General features: G+C 44.4%; 1 protein-coding gene across 1 annotated transcript in view; it reads left to right on the forward strand.

The window, feature by feature from the left end:
• The window catches only part of TMEM64 (transmembrane protein 64), a 55860-nt gene extending 51859 nt beyond the window's left edge, over positions 1-4001 (forward strand). Inside the window, exon 4 of the mRNA XM_076005170.1 lies at positions 3886-4001. Within this exon, the coding sequence (XP_075861285.1) occupies positions 3886-3932 (47 nt within the window). The 3' untranslated portion in view covers positions 3933-4001. The remainder of the gene's footprint in view (positions 1-3885) is intronic.
• Positions 4002-18588: the final 14587 nt, after the last annotated feature.

Here is an 18588-nt window from a genome sequence, read left to right on the forward strand (position 1 = left end):
AAAATTATTCTGTCCCTGCTGGGGTCACCTGCCTGCCAAGGTGGCGGGGACCCTGATGGACTGACTACTCCTGGGAGGGGAGGGGAGCGTTTTGAAAGCAGCGTGTGACATGGGTCAAAACCAAAGCAAAGTAACAGAAGCCCATTCTAGAAATCGCAAAAGAGGCCCCGCAGATGCGTATATCGGCTTCATGATCTGAAACCGATAGTTGAGGACAGCAAGGGAAAAGGGAGTAGATTCACTTTCCTCCTTTCTTACTGTCAAAATGACAATTGACCGTGAGAGGAAAGGATGCTAGGTCTGGGCTTGCTTTTGTGTCTGAGGTTCCAGAAATGAAGAGTTTAAAAAGAAAAAAATATCAGCTGACAATAAAGCCACTTGTCATTGTTAGAATATCAAGCCGTAGTATTTTTATTTACTTAAACTTTGCCCCTTTATGTTTGATATGCAAACATAAATCAAATATAAAAGTTTCACGCAAACTTTAAAAAGTTTTATAAAGTCCTAGATATAGAATGATGTAGATATAACATGGGCTTTGGAATAGACCCAGGTCCAAAGACTGCTCTACCATTTGCTATCTGTGCGGAGCTCAAGCAGGTGACTTAAGCTTTTGCATCTTGTTCTCTTCCGTTCTTACCTTAGGGATTAAATAACAGAATGCATGAAAAGCACTTAGCATATTGTCCAGCTCAGCGGTCAAAACTGGCAGGTACTATTGGTATTGTTATGGCTTTAAAAAGTTCCTATTGTGGTAAAATGTACATAATATAAAACTTACCATTTTAACCACTTTTAAGTGCGCAATTAAGAGGCAGTAAGTACATTCAGATTGCTGTGCAACCATCACCATCATCCATCTCCACATTTTTATATCCCAAACTGAAACTCTGTACTCATTCAACCAGGCATCCTCACTATGGGCCACATGCGGGCCGCCTAGCACATTTATCCGGCCCTCCCAGCACATTTATCCGGCCCTCCCGGTGTGTTTTTGCCGCTGCTGCCTGTCCTGCTTAGCAGCCGACTCGTCCCGGGCCCACAGTGCGCACTCTCCAACGGTCTGAGGGACAGTGAACTGGCCCCCTGTTTAAAAAGTTTGAAGACCCCTGATTAAACAATAACTCCCTCTTTCTCTCTCACCCCAGACCCTGGTAATCACCATCCCACTTTCTGTCTCTATAAATTTACCTATGCTAAGTACCAAATGTTAGTGGAATCATGTAATATTTATCCTTTTGTGTCTGGTTTACTAAGAATTGTTATTAATAGCAAAAGCGAAATCCAGACTGTTTAGTCATTGATTGCTGGAGTTTCTGTACCTCATGGGTCCCCATCCATAAACTTAAATTTCACCATCTTCTTAATAATATCTGCAAATTACAGGCATAATGTGCATAGGAGAAAAATAGTCTTTATTGTGCATACTTTGGGTGATCAATGTATTTCAACAAACATTATAGAAGCAGATTTTTTTTTAGAAGACTGTATCAAATCTGAAAACATTTCTAAAGGGAAGCTCTTAAGTTTGTGGGTGCTCTAACTGGGGTGAAGATGAAGGTTTTCAGCCCTAGTATAGCACCTTTTTACCTATCAGACTCTTGACTCCTTTCCCAAGTAAAATGTGCAGCTGGCGAGCAAACTAGTTGGCAACAAGGCATACATATTTAAAAATTATTAAAAATGATCATGGTCTAAATCAAGAGATGTGATTAATTACCCAGAAAATAAAACCCCTATTTAAAAACAATAGCTCCTGTAGATGTGAAGCAATTGCACAATGTATTTCTTTTTTGCATGTATATGAGCTAAATGAGCTGTTTCCCTGCCTCCAAAGTCTGAATTCCCTTAGTTCTGCATCACGATTGCCAATTCATTCATGAACACAATGCAGGAATCATTAAGTCTGTTACCATCAAGTACCTAGGAAATTGTTTCGGCAGCAATGAATTATCCACATGAATTCTCTTAGGATTTTTACTGCTTTACTCCAGGGACTTTTCAATGCAAACGTGACTCTATTGGTCAAGTGGAATGTCCTAAACCTCTCACTTAAAAATCTGAGGGCAGACTGTTCAGCTCCTTGATGCCTTGTACTTCTGATGTTTACAACCCGGATTATGATAACTGTTAGTACAACCAACAAATGCCACTTCCAACTGCAATCTCTGTTTTCTTTATAGAATCTTGGGCAAACAGCCTCAGTTATTTCATCTGTAAAATGTTAATGGAAAAAAAAAAACCCTAAACTCTGTAAAATAATTTAAAGAGGTTTTTTTTTTCTGAGCCAAATATGTGTGACTGGCCCTGAGCCCATGGCCTCAAGAGGTCCTGAGAAAATGTGCCCGTGGTAGCAGGTTACAGTTTGGTTTTATACATTCATGGAGCCAGGAATTACACTAAGATTGCAAGTCAATACATGGGAGGCATACGTTGGTTTGGCCTTAAAATGCAGGACATCTAGAAGCTGGGGGTGGGGGGAGCTTACAGGTGATAAGTTGGTTTAAAGAATCTTTGATTTATAATTAAAGAAATGAAACTTTGTCTAAAGGCTTGGGATGTTTTAATTTAAGATAAGCAAGTCTGTTAATCACAGGCACAAGTCAAGTAATCTGTAAAGTAAAGTGATGGCCTGCAGATGTGGTTTAAGCTGTGTCTTGCGTGGCCTTCAGGGCCTGGTAATGATTTAGTATCTTATTGTTACCAAGACTAACTCCAAATTGGAGGGGACATGACAGAGGCATATCTGACTTCCCTAGTCCTCGTGTCTGGCAACTTCATTTAAGGTTTTTCTGGGGTCCCCTTGGCCAAGAGGGGGTCCATTCAGTCAGCTGGTGGGGGTGGGGAGCTTAATATTTTGTTTTAGTTCACAAAAACATGAGGATAAAGATAGCTTGTGGGAATGCCTAGCACAGTGTGTGGCTTTCAGTGGGGCATTTAGGTAAATACTAGATTGGGAAAAGAAGTTCAGGAGTGTTTATGTTACACTTTTCCAGGCTTCTTCCTCCTTGAGACTGTTCTCCTAATAACCATCTCATAGCTGCTTACTCTGTATCTGGGAACTGAAATTTCCACCTCATTTGCCGGTCCACTGCTAGGCCTGTTCACCCTTGGGCATTCTGCCTGGCGTCAAGGAAGACTGCCGGAAGCCACCACACTTGTGATTTTCTTACTTTCATCTCATCCATCCCCTTGGCCCTCAGGACTCTGCCTGCTGCTCTGCAGAGCAAATGTGACATCTCCCTATCTCCAGTTTTTAGTCTAAAAGAAATGACACTGATTCAGACAGACATTTGAAAGGACACTGTAATCACCAAGGGAGACAAAAATTCTATAAGAATGGGACCAAAAAAGAGAAAGTGTTTAAATTTTACATTAACCCTGAGCTCTTTGTCAGAAGAGATGCTGTTATGTTCCACGTATCCTTTTACTTCTTTGAACAGTTATGCTGGTATTTATTGAGTGCTTACAACAGCCCAGGCACTGTGTTAAGCATCTCACAGGTATTATTTCAGTTAATCCATCCAGCAATCTTACGAGGCAGATGCTGCTCTAACTCATTTTGTAGATAAGGAATCAAAGACTTAGGTTAAGTGACTTACCTAACATCACACAGTGAGTGGCAGAGCTGGATCAAACCAAACAGACCCGAAAACTCATGGTCTGGCCACCACACCAGGGCATCAGTGGTATGTTTGAAGGCACTTACTCAATCCAGAAAAATAATACTGAGTTATTCCTTTAGGAAGCATCTGGACAGCTGTAAATGATGGTCCTTTTTACTGCACCTTTTTATCTCCTTACCCTCTTTATCTTTCTTTTATTGAGGCCTCTAGGGTTAATTTTTAAATACTAAATTCATCTGTTCTTCTCTGTTCCTTGCAGTAAGAAACATAAGGCTTCGAGAAGGCCATACAACTGTACACGTTTGAAATTCCTTGTCAAGGACATGGCGACGTAAAACATTGAATCCATGCAAGAGTAAATGGTGATCTCAGTGATTCTTGTGTTTGGAATTTTTCTTTTGAAATCAAAATAGTAAGAACATTGATTAATTCCCTGTTAAGGTGTGCCTGTAAATTAAGAATTAGGAATGCTCCATGCAGAATATTTTATTTTTTCAAATCAGAAATAAAAAGTCCCATGTGTAGACTTTATTGACTATATGAAAATAACATCAGAAATTAAAAGATTTCATGTGGATTATAACTGTGGTCTTCAGAGTGAGTCCACAAGATAGTCCATGGGGAAGGTTCTATTTCTTCAATGAAATTCTTCAATTTCTACTCTTTTTCCCCCAGATCATTCTTTTTTAATTTCCATTTTTGTATATGTTTTAAAATGAGCATAAATGTTTTATAACAAGTAATCCATAATTTATATTTGAATTATGTAATAATACTATGATATATGTATAAGGTACATGCTCAAAAATGTTTTCTGGATGAAATGAGTGATCAAAAACAGTCTGGAGTGCACTGGTTTAGAGATCTTTTAAAATCACTAAATATTAGGAATTCTTGTGAATTTGAAAATTAAGCTTCTAACATTTTAAAAATATAATAAGCATTTATTTATTTGTAATCTAACCAACCAATAGTTTAAATAACCAGAACTCTTAGAAAAAGATACAACATTTCCATGCGAAACAGCTAAACCATAGTACATATATCAGGAGATAAAATTAAAAGGCCACTTGTAGGACATGCCAGGTTCATTCCCATTAAAGCACAATGATCAGATCCTGGGGAAGATGGTAGACTAGAAGCAGACTAGAAGCAGACCATGTGCACCACTGCCAAGGAAAGGATTGAAAGTTGCAAGCAGATACCTACTTACAGGTGGCTCTTCTTGGAAAAGGCATTGTGAAACTCTGGATAAGTGATGGGGGATGTTTAGAGTGAAGGAGAAGGTTATGGGGTTATTAATTGGGCAAGATCCAAGGGATCTGTGGGGAGACATCCACATGTGGGGAAGGTCAGGAGGAGAGAGCCCTGGGGCTCCACCCTCACCCCACAGGCTCTGTAGCTTTAGCTGACAGGGGGCTCCCTCCATTACTGCAGACCTCTGGACTGATCATGGTGTTGCTCAGGGTCTGTGCAGAGACGGTGCACCAGAGAGCATGCGCAGCAGGGATCGGGTGGCTGCCGATCCTAGGTTCCTGCAATTGATGCCTTCTTCAGCTCTCAGGTGCACAGCGCCAGGTCTGCACGGGACTCAGTTTGCAGCAACAGCTGAGCCGGGGAGGGAGCAGACAGAGCAGACACTACCACATGCCATGCCTAATGACTAGAAGCTGAGAGCCCCTTCACCCCTAGTGCAGGATCTGAGCAGAGGAGGTGTCTCAGGTACCACAGGCACCTGGGAAGCCTTGGATGACTAACTCAGTGAGACCTAGAGGAGGTGAGAGCTCCAACTGTCCAGTGGCCCTGCCATGCCTCCATGGTCTCTGCGGCACTGGAACTGACTCCTGCTGCCTCTGTGGCTCAGCATGTGCAATCCCTGTGTCACTGGAACAGCCCCCCACCCAAGCGGCTCTGCCTCCATGGTCCCCAGTTCTGTCTCTGAGGTTTTCACTGTTCCTGGGCCTGCCCCTGAGACTCTGCCCCTGTGGCTCTAGAGCTCCTGTCGGGCCCATGATGCGGACCTCAAGATTCCAGCATTGCCCCTGGACCTGCAGACCCCACCCCTAAGTCTCTACCAGTGCTGCTGGGCCCACGGAAGGTCCACTGCTCTTCCAGGGATCCTCCAAACCACCATCACACCTGGACCTGGTTGGAGCAAACATCCACAGCCTGGACACCTACAATCACTACTTAGAGAGCCTCACCCAGCTGCCACTATCACCTCTGTGGGGAGACCCCACGCAGGGCAATCCCCACAGTAATGGCCTCCATGGAGAGGGTCTCACTCAGCCCCCAACTTCAACTTCCAGCAATGATTGGGGGAACAACCCACATGAAGACCATCCAGCACCAGATGCAACTGTGACAATCACAGGGAAAGGGACAAAACAGAACAGCTGTATTATAGGCTCTTGGCGCACCCTCCCCTCCCCTGATGGGTCAACGTTCCAGAGTAGGACACAAAAGCACCACCTAAGGACCTCTCCTCTATCCACTAAGTAGAAGCATTCCCAGCAAAGGAGAATAGGTGTCCTACAAACCTATTAGCCCTGACCTGAGAGAAGAGGATTCAGATGAGGAGAAAACAGCAAAAGAACCCTGGCAACATGAAAAAATAAAACAGTTCAACACTCCCAAAAGATCACCATGGAGCTACAGTAATAGACTCCAATCGCAAGGAAATTGCTGAAATGACAGAAATGGATTTCAGAATATGGATGGCAAAAATGATGAATGGAATTGAAGAGAAAGTTAAAAAAAAGAAGCCAAAAAAAAATATTTCAGGAAATCAATGAAAAAACTGAAAAACTCCACTAAAGAGCTAGACAACATAAGAAAGGATGGAACAGAACTTAAAGAAATGAAAGAATCATTTAGCAGTGGTCTCCAACCTTTCTAGCACCAGGGGCCAATTTCATGGAAAACAATTTTTTCCACAGACCGGAGGTGGGGGGATGGTTTTGGAATGATTCAAGTGCATGACATTTATTGTCCAGTCAAACCTCTCTGTTTATGATAATCTGTATTTGCAGCTGCTCCCCAGCTCTAGCATCACCGCCTCAGCTCCACTTCAGATCATCAGGCATTAGATTCTCATAAGGAGCGTGCAACCTAGCTCCCTCACATTCACAGTTTACAGCAGGGTTCTTGCTCCTATGAGAATCTAATGAACTGCTGATCTGACAGGTGATGGAGCCTATGCAGTGATGCATGCAATGAGGAGTCGCTGAAAATATAGGCTTGCTCACCTGCGGCTCACCTCCTGCTGTGTGGCCTGGTTCCTAACGGGCCGTGAACCAATACCAGTCTGCAGCTCAGAGGTTGGGGACCACAGCTTTAGAGAATATGAAAACACAGCAGAAAGCCAACAAAAGATTAAACCGAGCAGAAGAAAGAATCTCAAAACTTGAAGACAAGGCTATCAAGCTAACCCAGTCATTCAAAGATGCAGAAAATAAAGAATACTGAATACTCACTTAGAGAAATATGGGACTATGTGAAGCAAACTAATATATGGATTGTAGGTATCACTAAGGGAGCAAAAGAAAGAGCAAAAAGTGTAGAAAATCTATTCAAGGGAATTATTGAGGAAAACTCCCCTGGTATTGCTGGAGCTTAAGACATCCAGATACAAGATGATCATAAAACACCAGGAAGATCCATAGCAAATATGAAATCTCCAAGACACATAGTAACCAACCTGGCCAAAGTCAAAATGAAAGAGAACATTCTACAAGCAGCAAGATGAAAGCAACAACGATTCCACTACAATAAATCCATCGACCTAACTGCAGGCTTCTCAGCAGAGACCTTACAATCCAGAAGGGATTAGGACCCCATCTTCTGTATTCTTAAAAAGAACAACTGCCAGCCTAGAATTTTGTATCCTGCAAAACTAAATTTTATAAATGTTGAATAAATAATGACTTTTCCAGACAAATAAATACCAAGGAAAATTTTTATGACCAGACCTTCCCTGTGGGAAATATTCAGAACTGCGTTATACATGAATCAACACAATAGATACCCACCAGTGTACAATCACCCAAAAGCTAAAGCTCACAGGTCGTAAAAAACAATAGCACAAGGGGGTAACCAAACCACTAAGGTATACCCAACATGATGAACAGAACAGTATCCCACAAATAAATAATATCACTCAATATTAGTGGTCTGAATGCTCCACTCAAAAGACATAGGCTAGCTGACTGGAAGAGAAAACACAACCCAAGCTATCCACTCTCTCCAGGAAACATATCTAAACCACAAGGATGCACACAGACTCAATGTGAAAGGGTGGAAAAAAATATTCCATGCAAATAGAAATCAAAAGAGAGTAGGTGTGGCCATTCTCATATCAGATAAAATTGGCTCTAAATCAACAATGGTAAAGAAACACAAAGATGGTCATTATATAATGATAAAGGGAGCAATTCAACAAGAAGACATAACAATCCTAATGCCTATATCAAAAAGAAAGAAAGATCACAAATTAGCAACATTTCTATTTAACGCAGTACTGGAAGTCCTAGTCAGTGCAAGCAGGCAAGAGAGAGAAATAAAGGGCATTCAAATCAGGAAAAAGGAGGTCAAACTATCACTTTTTGTTGACTATAGGGTCTTGTATCTAGAAAATCCCAAAGACTCTACCAACAGACTCCTATATTTGATAAATAAATTCAGCAAAGTCTCAGGTTACAAAATCAATGTATAAAAATTAGTACCATTTCTATATACTAGTCACAGTCAAGCTGAGAGTTAAATCAGACTCAATACCATTCATAGTAGCTGTCAAGAAAATGAAATAGTTAGGAATATATTTAACCAAAGAGGTGAAAGATCTGTACAAGGAGAACTATGAAACACTGAAGATAAACCTCTGATGACACAAACAAATAAAAAAACATATCATGCTCATGGATTGTTAGAATCAACATTTTTTTTTTTCAATCACACAAGAGGAGGTTTATTTTCTGGCTAGCCAGGGTCCAAGCTCCAGAGCACCAACGCAGTGGCCACTCTCGCAGGCAAGGACCCCGACCGGAACAACGGCATGCCTTTTATCCCCATGGTGCACAAGCTGCGCACAAGCCGACTACGCATGGATCATGCGTTGACCTTTAAAATGATTGGTTGCCCACTACTGCCTTTTGAAATAATTGGCGGGTTGGTTGCCCTCTATTGCCTGATGGGCCAGTCGCCCGTGCTTCAATGACATCCCATAATTCCCCCTACAGCTGTGTAGCAAGCAAGCAATGACCAGAAGCAAAAGTTTGCGGTTAGCTCATTGCCCCACCCAAGTAAATTCCCGACAATTGGAAAAATTCCTCTGCCCTTCCTCTGTCCTACAAATTCCTCTGCCCTTCCTCTGCCCTACATTCCCCCCTTTCTCTAAGTAGCAGACGAGCACTCCTACTCGTCCTCAAGGTCTCTTAGGTGCTTTAGTTCTATAGCACTTGACCACAGCTGCTGATATTGTTGTTGCAATACTAGTAGCTGGACAGTGTTTATCCGTTCTTTCACAAAAGCTACTAGTCTATTAATTACACATGGCGTGAAAGTAAGGACTAAGATTAGCATAATAAAGGGACCTAGTAGGGTGGATAGTAGCGTTCTTAACCAGGGGGAACTGTTAAACCAAGACTCAAACCAACCTGCTTGCTGTTCATATTCCTGTTTGCAGCGGGCAAGCCCTTCCCTGACCTTAGCCATAGATTCTCTAACAACTCCCGTATGGTTTGCATAGAAATAACATTCTTCTTTGAGGGCAGCACATAGGGAGGTTAGTGACTTTTCTAGGTGTGAGATTGAATCTTTTATCCTTGCAATATCTTCATCAACAGCTGCCCTCAGAGTATTAAACCCTCTTTGTTGCATTGCCAGAAAAGAGATACTAGTTCCTGTTCTTATTGCCCCTAAGCCAAAAAGAGTAGCCAGGGTTATGGCTGTGAAGGGCTCTCTTTTTCTTTCAAAAATTAGGTTGGTGACTCTTCGCCCTACTATGCCCTCATACATTGCCTCTTCAGTGTGGTACGTTTTTTGGCAACACTAACACCATTATACAGTAATCTTTAGACCCATGTAAGGTTATGGGGTTGGTGGGGGTTCGGGGCGGTAAATACAGCTGTAGGTCTCTATCCCAAAAACATTAGACCAAAAACACAACATCCCCAAAACACAGCAACCAACCCCCACTGCGACTCGTCCAGGTTTGTCACCCAGTTAATTCTTAGATGCCACAACCCTAGTCCAAGTCTGTGTCAGCAGTCCTGGGCTGTCGCCGCCACTCGGGTCAGTCTGGTCTTCAGAGGATTCTTCGGGTCTGCAGTTGCTTTCCACTGGTCCTGGCACCGCTCCTGGTCTTTTTTATTAGCAGGTCTCACGTGGAGTGGTGTATCCAGGTCACTACTATTCTATCGACCTTAAGAGCAGTGGGGGTAACAAGAATAATTTGATAGGGGCCCTTCCACCTCGGCTCGAGGGTTCTGCTGTTATGCCGTTTCATCCACACCCAGTCCCCCGGCTGGTGTGGGTGAAAAGGGTGTCTGGTACCCTCCTCCTCAGGCCGGTAGATAGCACGGAGGCCCGGCCATACTCGACTGTGGACACGTTGCAGAGCCTGCACCGCTTGTAACACTTCTTTGGGATGTCCCAGAAGAGCCTCAGGGCTCATCCTAGGAACTACAGGAGGGGGTGTGCCGTACATGATTTCAAAAGGGGTTAAACCCAAGTGATAAGGGGTGTTCCGGGATCGGACCAGGGAGAAGGGAAAGAGGGTCACCCAGTCTCCGCCAGTCTCCAGGGCCAATTTAGTCAGGGTCTCCTTTATTGTTCTATTCATTTGCTCTACCTGCCCAGAGCTCTGGGGATTATATGCACAATGTAATTTCCAATCTATCCCCATAGCCTGGGCCAGCCCTTGACTACTAACCTGACAGACAAATGCAGGTCCATTATCTGATCCTATCCCTTCCGGCAGTCCATACCTGGGGACTATTTCTTCTAATATTTTCTTAGCTACTGTCAAAGCTGTTTCTCCTTTCGTAGGGAAGACTTCTACCCATCCGGAAAACGTATCTACCATGACCAGTAAATATGGGTACCCGTATTTTCCAGGCTTGACCTCTGTGAAATCCACTTCCCAAAATAGTCCTGGCTGCCTCCCCCTTTCCCTCGTACCTGCGTGGGTCCCTCTGGTCCTCCCCGGCTGCATGACCTGACAGGCTCGGCAACTTTTGACGATGTCATCTGGAACCCATCCTTGTGACTTGAACCTTAGTTGAGCAGTGTCCAGCAGTTGCAGCATCTTTCTCTTCCCTAGATGTGTGGTCTGATGCAGGTGTTCTAACAAGTGGCGTCCTAAGAGTTCTGGCACTATTAGGCGATGCCCTTCGTCCCGCAACCAGCCATCTTCACTTTTGCTTACACGTAGCTGCTCTGAGGCCCAGACCTCATCTACACTGGAATAGTCTGGCAGAGGAGGCAACTGTCCCATGCCCGGGGGTGGCAGGCTAAGGTGCAGGATGTTTGGCTGCGGAGTGCCTTCTGCAGCCTTCTTAGCTTCAGCGTCCGCTCTCCGATTGCCCCGTGCTTCCACGGAATCCCCGCTCTGGTGTCTCGGGGTATGGACTACCGCCACTGCCTTTGGCAGCAAAACAGCCTCCAGTAAGTGGAGTATTTCAGGCTTGTGCTTAATTTCTTTTCCCTCTGCCATGATGAAGCCCCTTTCCCTGTAGAGGGCCCTACGTATGTGCACAGTCCCAAAGGCATAGCGGCTGTCAGTGTACACCGTCAGCCTTTTTCCTTGGGCCCAGCTAAGAGCCTCCGTCAGCGCTATTAGTTCTGCCTTCTGAGCAGATGTCCCTTGCGGAAGGCGTGCCGCCCAGACAAGTTTACCTTGGTCATCTACTATGGCCGCCCCTGCGTACCTGCGTCCGTCCCGGACGAAACTGCTTCTGTCCGTGAACCAGGTCAGGTCGCTACCTGGAAGGGAGCGATCCTTCAAGTCTCTACGGGTCGTCTGGGTCTCGGCTAGGATCTCAAGGCAATCATGTTCAGGTGCGGCTGCATTGGGGGTTGGCAGAAGCGTAGCCAGATTTAAGGCGGCAGGGGTCCAGAACTCGATGCGGGGTGCGTCCAGCAAAAGCCCTTGGTAATGAGTCAGCCTTGCATTTGTGATCCACTGTCCCGGTGGCTGCTTCAGAACCCCCTCTATGGCATTAAGGGTGGTGATCTGCAGCCGCTGCCCTAGGATGAGCTTATCAGCGTCTTTGACCAACAGGGCCGTGGCTGTGATGATTTGCAAGCATGCTGGCCACCCCGCCGCCACCGGATCTAGTTTTTGTTTTTTGTTTTTGACAAGTATGCAACCGGTCTCTTCTAGGGTCCCAGGGCCTGCGTGAGTACCCCCTTTGCTATTCCCTCTTCTCGTCTATGAACAGGTGAAACTCTTTTGTAGGATCAGGGAGTGCTAGGGCCAGGGCTTCCAGCATGGCTGCCCTCAGGGCCTGAAAAGCGTCTTCCATTTGCACAGTCCACTCCCATGCTCTCCCCGCCTTACACCCTTCATACAGAGGTCGAGCCTTTTCCGCAAACCCTGGAATCCAGAGGTGGCAGGAACCCACCGACCCCAGGAATTCCCTCAGTTCTCGGCTCGAGGCTGAAGTGGGTATCTTTAACACAGTCTGCTTCATTGCCTCGGTTAGCCACCTTCGGCCACCTTTTATTTTATATCCCAAATAGGTGACTTCATCCTTGCAAATTTGAGCCTTCTTTGCACTGGCTTGGTACCCCAACTCGCCTAATATTTTGAATAAGTTTTTGGTGCCCTCTAGGCAGGCTCGGGGGTTAGGTGCAGCTAACAGCAAGTCATCCACGTACTGCAGCAGAGTCACCTCTGGGTGATTAGTTTGGTACTCACCAAGGTCATCATGGAGGGCCTCGTTGAACAGGGTAGTCGAGTTTTTAAACCCCTGGGGCAGTCTCGTCTACGTCAGCTGCCCATGAATTCCTCTCTTGTCGTCCCGCCACTCAAAGGTGAAAATCTCCTGGCTGCGTGTCGCCACCGCCAGGCTAAAGAAGGCATCCTTTAGGTCTAGGACAGTATACCAAGACAGCGTGGGAGAGAGAGAGCTCAACAGAGTATAGGGGTTAGGGACTGTGGGGTGGATATCCAGGGCCCTTGCATTGACTTCCCTGAGGTCTTGCACAGGCCTATAGTCCTTACCCCCCTTTTTCTTCACCGGCAACACGGGGGTATTCCAGGCCGACTGGCATTTTCGGAGAATCCCACTGTCCAGGAGTCTCCGAATGTGGGACGTAATTCCCACTCTGGCTTCCTGGGACATGGGGTACTGTCTGACTCGGGCTGGCTCGGCTCCGGGTTTTAACTCAACGTAAAGAGGCAGCCAGTGTTTTGCCCATCCTGTGCCCCCTGTCTGGGCCCACACCATGGGAAATACACAGAGCCATTGCTCCATGCCTTCCTCTCTGCTTTTTGTGGGCTAGTACAGTCTATATTCATCTGCCTGTGTCAGGGTCAGGATCTGAGTGACCCGGGGGCTGTTGATGAGATTGCCTTTATTATTAGTTATTATTACTCCCTCTTCTTCAAAATGAATTTGAGCCTTAAGTTTGGTAAGGATGTCTCTTCCCAGTAGTGGCGTGGAGCACTCAGGGATGACCATAAAGGCGTGACTCATTTGTCCTGAACCCAAATCCAATCTCCGCTGTGTGGTCCACCGATAGTTTGGCTCCTGTTGCCCCCTGCACCCAACTGGTCTTACTGGACAATTTTCCTGTGTCTTCCATTAGTACCGAATGTTCTGCTCCTGTATCTATGAGGAAGCTGACTGGGTTCCCCTCCACTTGCAAAGTTACCCTAGGTTCGGGGAGGGGGACAGAACCTCGTCTTCCCTATTCGTCTGTCACCTGTCCTGCAACCATGACTTTTTCAGGACCTCCAAGTCTTCGACCCCCCTTTCTTTTGGGGGCACTCTTGGGCCCAATGCCCATGCGCCTTGCAATTGGCACATTGATCCTTCCTAGCCTCTCCCACCGGGGCCTTTCCCTATCCTCTGACCCTATCTGCCCCCCTCTTGTGTTGGCTAGCAGGATTTTAGCCATCTCTCTGTTTGCTTTCCGTGCTTCCCCAGCTTGGAATTTCCTATCTTCTATCCTGATCCTCTCTAACCTCTCTTCTGGTGTCTCTCTATTGTTACAGACCTTCTCTGCCACTTCTAACAGGTCCTGCAGAGTCTTCTCGCCCAATCTATTCTCTGCACCTTGAGCCTAATGTCGGGGGCCGCCTGATTGACAAACGCCATCATAACAGCGGCTTATTCTCCTCCATTGTGGGATCTATGGGGTGTACTGCCGGAAGGCCTCTATGATCCTCTCTAAGTATGCTGCTGGGCTCTCCGGCCCCTGACAAACATCTCCTACCTTGGCCAAATTGGTCAGCTTTTGAGCCGCCATACGGAGACCGGCCATCAGAGTCTGGCGGTAGACCCAGAGACGCTCCCTACCTTCAGCCTCATCGTAGTCCCAAAGTGGCTGTTCAAGGGGAAAAGTTTGGTCGATGGTTCTCGGCTTTGTAGTAGGTCTGCCATCCTCCCCGGGAACCAGCTTCCGCGCCTCCCCCTGAATCCTTTCTCTTTCCTCCGTTGTGAAGAGCACCTTAAGCAACTGCTGGCAATCATCTCAGGTGGGCTGATGAGTAAAAGGAACAGAGTCTAAAAGATTAATTAGGTCTCTCAGATTCTCAGAGATTGGAGTCCGGCAACACTGGTGTCCCAATGGACTGCGGACTCTGCGCCCCCTCCTTTCTGACCTCTTTAACTGCCAGAACTTCCGCCTTTCCCCTCGGGGCAGGTAGGAGGGCCTTCAGCCAGGGTGGCGGGTCTCGAACCAAGTCTTGCCAGACCACAATATAGAGGATCTGATCAGGGTGGCCGTGGTGGCCAAATACCACCCCTTTTACCTTTTCGATCAAGGAGGCATCAAACGAGCCCTCCCTGGGCCACCCCACTCCAAACGTGGGCCACTCGGCCTCACAAAGGGTAACAAACTTTCCCTTCTTGACCTCCAGGGACAGGTTGTGTGCCCTTGCCCTGACATCCTTAAAATGGCTCACCAGGATGGACAACGGCGTTGTTAGAGCCTGTCCCATGGCTAGTCGATAATAGGCAGATGTGCAAACCGATATTCTGCAGTTGGGGCACTGGGGACAAGGATCTGAATCCCTAGCCTTTCACACTCCCTACGGAGGTAACGGCCGTGCCCCTCCCGCACTAGCCACTCCTGGCACGGGCGGCAGGAGATACACTGTGTGCTGCCAGCCCATGCAGGGGAATACTCACCTGGAGGTTCTAGTTGCCCCCGCGGATCTTTTCGTGGGTCCCCTGATTCTACGGCCCCAGCCCAAAAACCCAGGCAACCCTGATGGGTTCTTGGGCTGAAACCACAGAACCCAGAGACTCCAACAAGCCAACGAGAGATGTCACACTCACTCACACACACACAGAAAGCCGGCGACAAACAAAGCAGACAACAGACAAGTGGACAGTGAGGTAAACAGACAACCTAACCTGGTCCGGACCTGCTCCCTGGTCTCCTCCTGACCGAGCCCTTGGCTACAAGGTCAGCTCCAGAGTCCCCACGGGGCCATAGGACATCTCCGCCTGGCTCCGACCGGCGACCCACCAGCACATCCACCTAGGTCCTGTGCCAGCGTCCTGATCCGGGGTCCTGGAATTGGATTCTGCGTCCCTTGCCTAACACCACACCCGGCTAGTCCGGGGGTGGATTTTTCACACTCTTCCCTCAGCCCTGAATTCTATCCAGTAGTCTGTGGGGAAGGCAAATCCCAGACGAGTCCCCAAATGTTAGGGACTGACCTTCCACAGCCCCACCGGAGGAGGGGCAAAGACATCAAGGATGCAATCACACAAGAGGAGGTTTATTTTCTGGCTAGCCAGGGTCCAAGCCCCAGAGCACCAACGCAGTGGCCACTCTCGCAGGCAAGGACCAGAATCAACATTTTTAAAATGTCAAATGTCCATAGTGCTCAAAGTGATTTACAGATTCAATACAATCTCCATCAAAATAACAACATCATATTTCACAGATCTAGAAAACTAATTCTATCCTTCATTTGGAACCAAAAAGGAGCCTGCATAGCCAAAAAAGCAATCATAATCTAAATGAACAAATCTCAAGAGATCACATTACCAGACTTCAAATTATACTAAAAGCTATAGTAACCCAATCAGCATGGCATTGGTACAAAAATAGAGACATAGACCAATTGAACCGAATAGAGAATATATAAATATATTTCAGATATATTTCCAGATATAAAACCATCTACCTGCAACCAACTATACTCAGCTATAAAGAGGAATGAATTAATATCTTTTGTAGCAATTTGGATGGAACTGGAGACTATTATCCTAAGTTAAGTATCACAGGAATGAAAAAACAAACACCACATGTACTCTGTAATAATTTGGAACTAATTGATGGGCACACATAGGTACAGAGAGAAGTAAAAGTCATTGGAAATCAAGAAGTGGGGAGGGAGGTGGAAGGAAGGGGTAAAAACCTACCTAATAGGTACAGTGAACACTACTTTGGTGATGGGCACACTAATAGCCCTGACTTAAGCATTATAAAAGCTATCTACGTAACGAAAATATTTGTACCCCCTTAATACTTTGAAATCAAAAAAGTATAATGATTAAAAGCTGTAATATAACCTTGGGGCCTTGTAAAATTCTTAATTACCCTCTGGTTTAAATTGTCTTGAGAATTGTCTCAGAGAATCACCCCTTCCTGCTCTTTGCCTGGCTAACTCCCCCCCACTCTTTCGGTCTCAGCTATAATATTTTTCCTTCCCTCAAGTTCATATTACTAATAGTTGGCTTTCCCATGTGCTCCATATCAACTCATACTGTTCTCTCCTTTAACATTTATCACATTGCATGTTTAGATGTCTATCTTTCAGCCCTACATTTGTAACACTCACTTTACATTTTGGACAGATTGGTCTGTCTGGTCTTGATTCCCTGGATGCATCTCTAAGTGGAGAAATAATGGTGCGTGAATGATGCCGACCCTCCCAGGCAGTGCAGAAGGTTCTCTGCCCTGTAAATGACATTACACACTCTCCCTTGTCAGCTGGTTCGAACTTTGTGGACTGTTTATTAACTGCTTTGATGTCTTCACATAAATCCATGATTTCCTCACTCTGTCTTCCTTTTTCTTTCTCTAATCGCTTCCTCTCTTATTTCTCTTCTGTTTGTTAGACTGACTGGTTAACCATGGGAATCCTTGTTTTTCTCTATCCGATAGCTACAGGAAATTACTCATGGCGGTTCATGCAGTGTCAGCAAAGCATGTGCTGATCCAGAAAGGGGCCGGCTGAGAAAGTGCTGCTGAGCAGAGAGCAAGAGAGAGCGCACCAGGAGCTCAGGAAGGGAGCACAGAGTTGATTTTATTATTATAATACATGAGACAAGATTTCATAGGATATTTGACCCTTGATCCACACCAGTCTTCTAATGCAAGTTTCTCCTAATTTGGGAAAAACAATGGGTATTTCTTTCTCAGTTTCTAATCTATTTTTTCTAAACAAGAAAAATACATTTTCTCTATTTTTGCATCTAGACTCCAGGGCAAAGATGCTAGAAATTATGCTGTCAACCAAATTGTATTTGATTATGAAGGTGAAAATGTTGCTGAATTATTTGAAATTCTATCTTCTGTCCTAGTTCAAATAAGATGTTGACTTTGATTGCAAAGAGATCATGTTTTATAACCATTTCTCAGCCATTTTCTGGATCATGAATTCATAATCATGATTTATGTTTTATTCCTGTTGATTAAAAAAGTATTTTATTTAAGTTTTTGTTGTGTTGACTATTTCTTTTGGGGATCTGAATTGAAGATTTGCTCTTCCCCTTTCTTCACAGTGCTAACTAAAACAAGAACAATGTGAAGTCTCATAAATGACTTTTAAAGGAATAGTTGAACTAATTCCTTTTTTAAAGGAACATTCCCTTAAAATCTTTTTTCTTTATGCAAAATGTAAAGAATCTAGAAAATACAATAAACAAAAAGAATATAATCACCCATAATCCAACAATCCAGAGACAACCACTGTTATTATTCTAATATTTATTCTTTTTGTCATTTTTCTTTTAATCTAAAATTTTGTGTATGTTTGTAAAATTAAGTGAAAAAAGAAATAATGTATATAGGGTACCTATTTGTGAAAAATAAGAGAAAAAGATACACAGGCAAATTCTTATCAGCTCTTCTTTTTTTTTTTCAATAGAACACTTCCTAGTTTTTAATAATCCCCCTTTATATAGATATACACACATTCATACACATATACACACACATATCTGAATGTGTGTGTGTATATATATATTTTTTCCTAACTTCTTGGCCAATTTTTATAGAGAAAAAATACATATTTATATCCTCAAAACTCAATACAAAAATTTTAACAAAACAATGTCAATTGGCCATTTGTATTCTTCCATAAATAACTTGCTGATAGCTTTTGTTCTTGTGTCTATTAAGTTTTTTGTCTTGGTTATTGATTTGTAGGAGGAATTCAATATTTTCTGCCATTTTGTTTGCTTTTGGCTATAGTTCACGTAGTTTACCTTTGAGCTATCTTTTATTATATGAAAATTTAAATTATTTTATGCCATCAAATCACCAAATCACCAAATATTCCATATGTAGCTTCTGAGTTCTAAGTCATACTCGGAAAGGCCATTTTCTCTGTAAGATTATAAAGTATTCACCATTTTCTGGTATACTTATATGTATGCTTATATGTACATGTATTATATAGTATCATATTAAATTTAGATATTTAGTACATGTGAAATTTATTTTTTAATGATTGAGGTTTTACCCCAAATAGTCCAGATGTTCAACTATT

Source organism: Microcebus murinus, chromosome 7 (genome assembly GCF_040939455.1).
Source record: "Microcebus murinus isolate Inina chromosome 7, M.murinus_Inina_mat1.0, whole genome shotgun sequence".
Lineage (NCBI taxonomy): Eukaryota > Metazoa > Chordata > Mammalia > Primates > Cheirogaleidae > Microcebus > Microcebus murinus.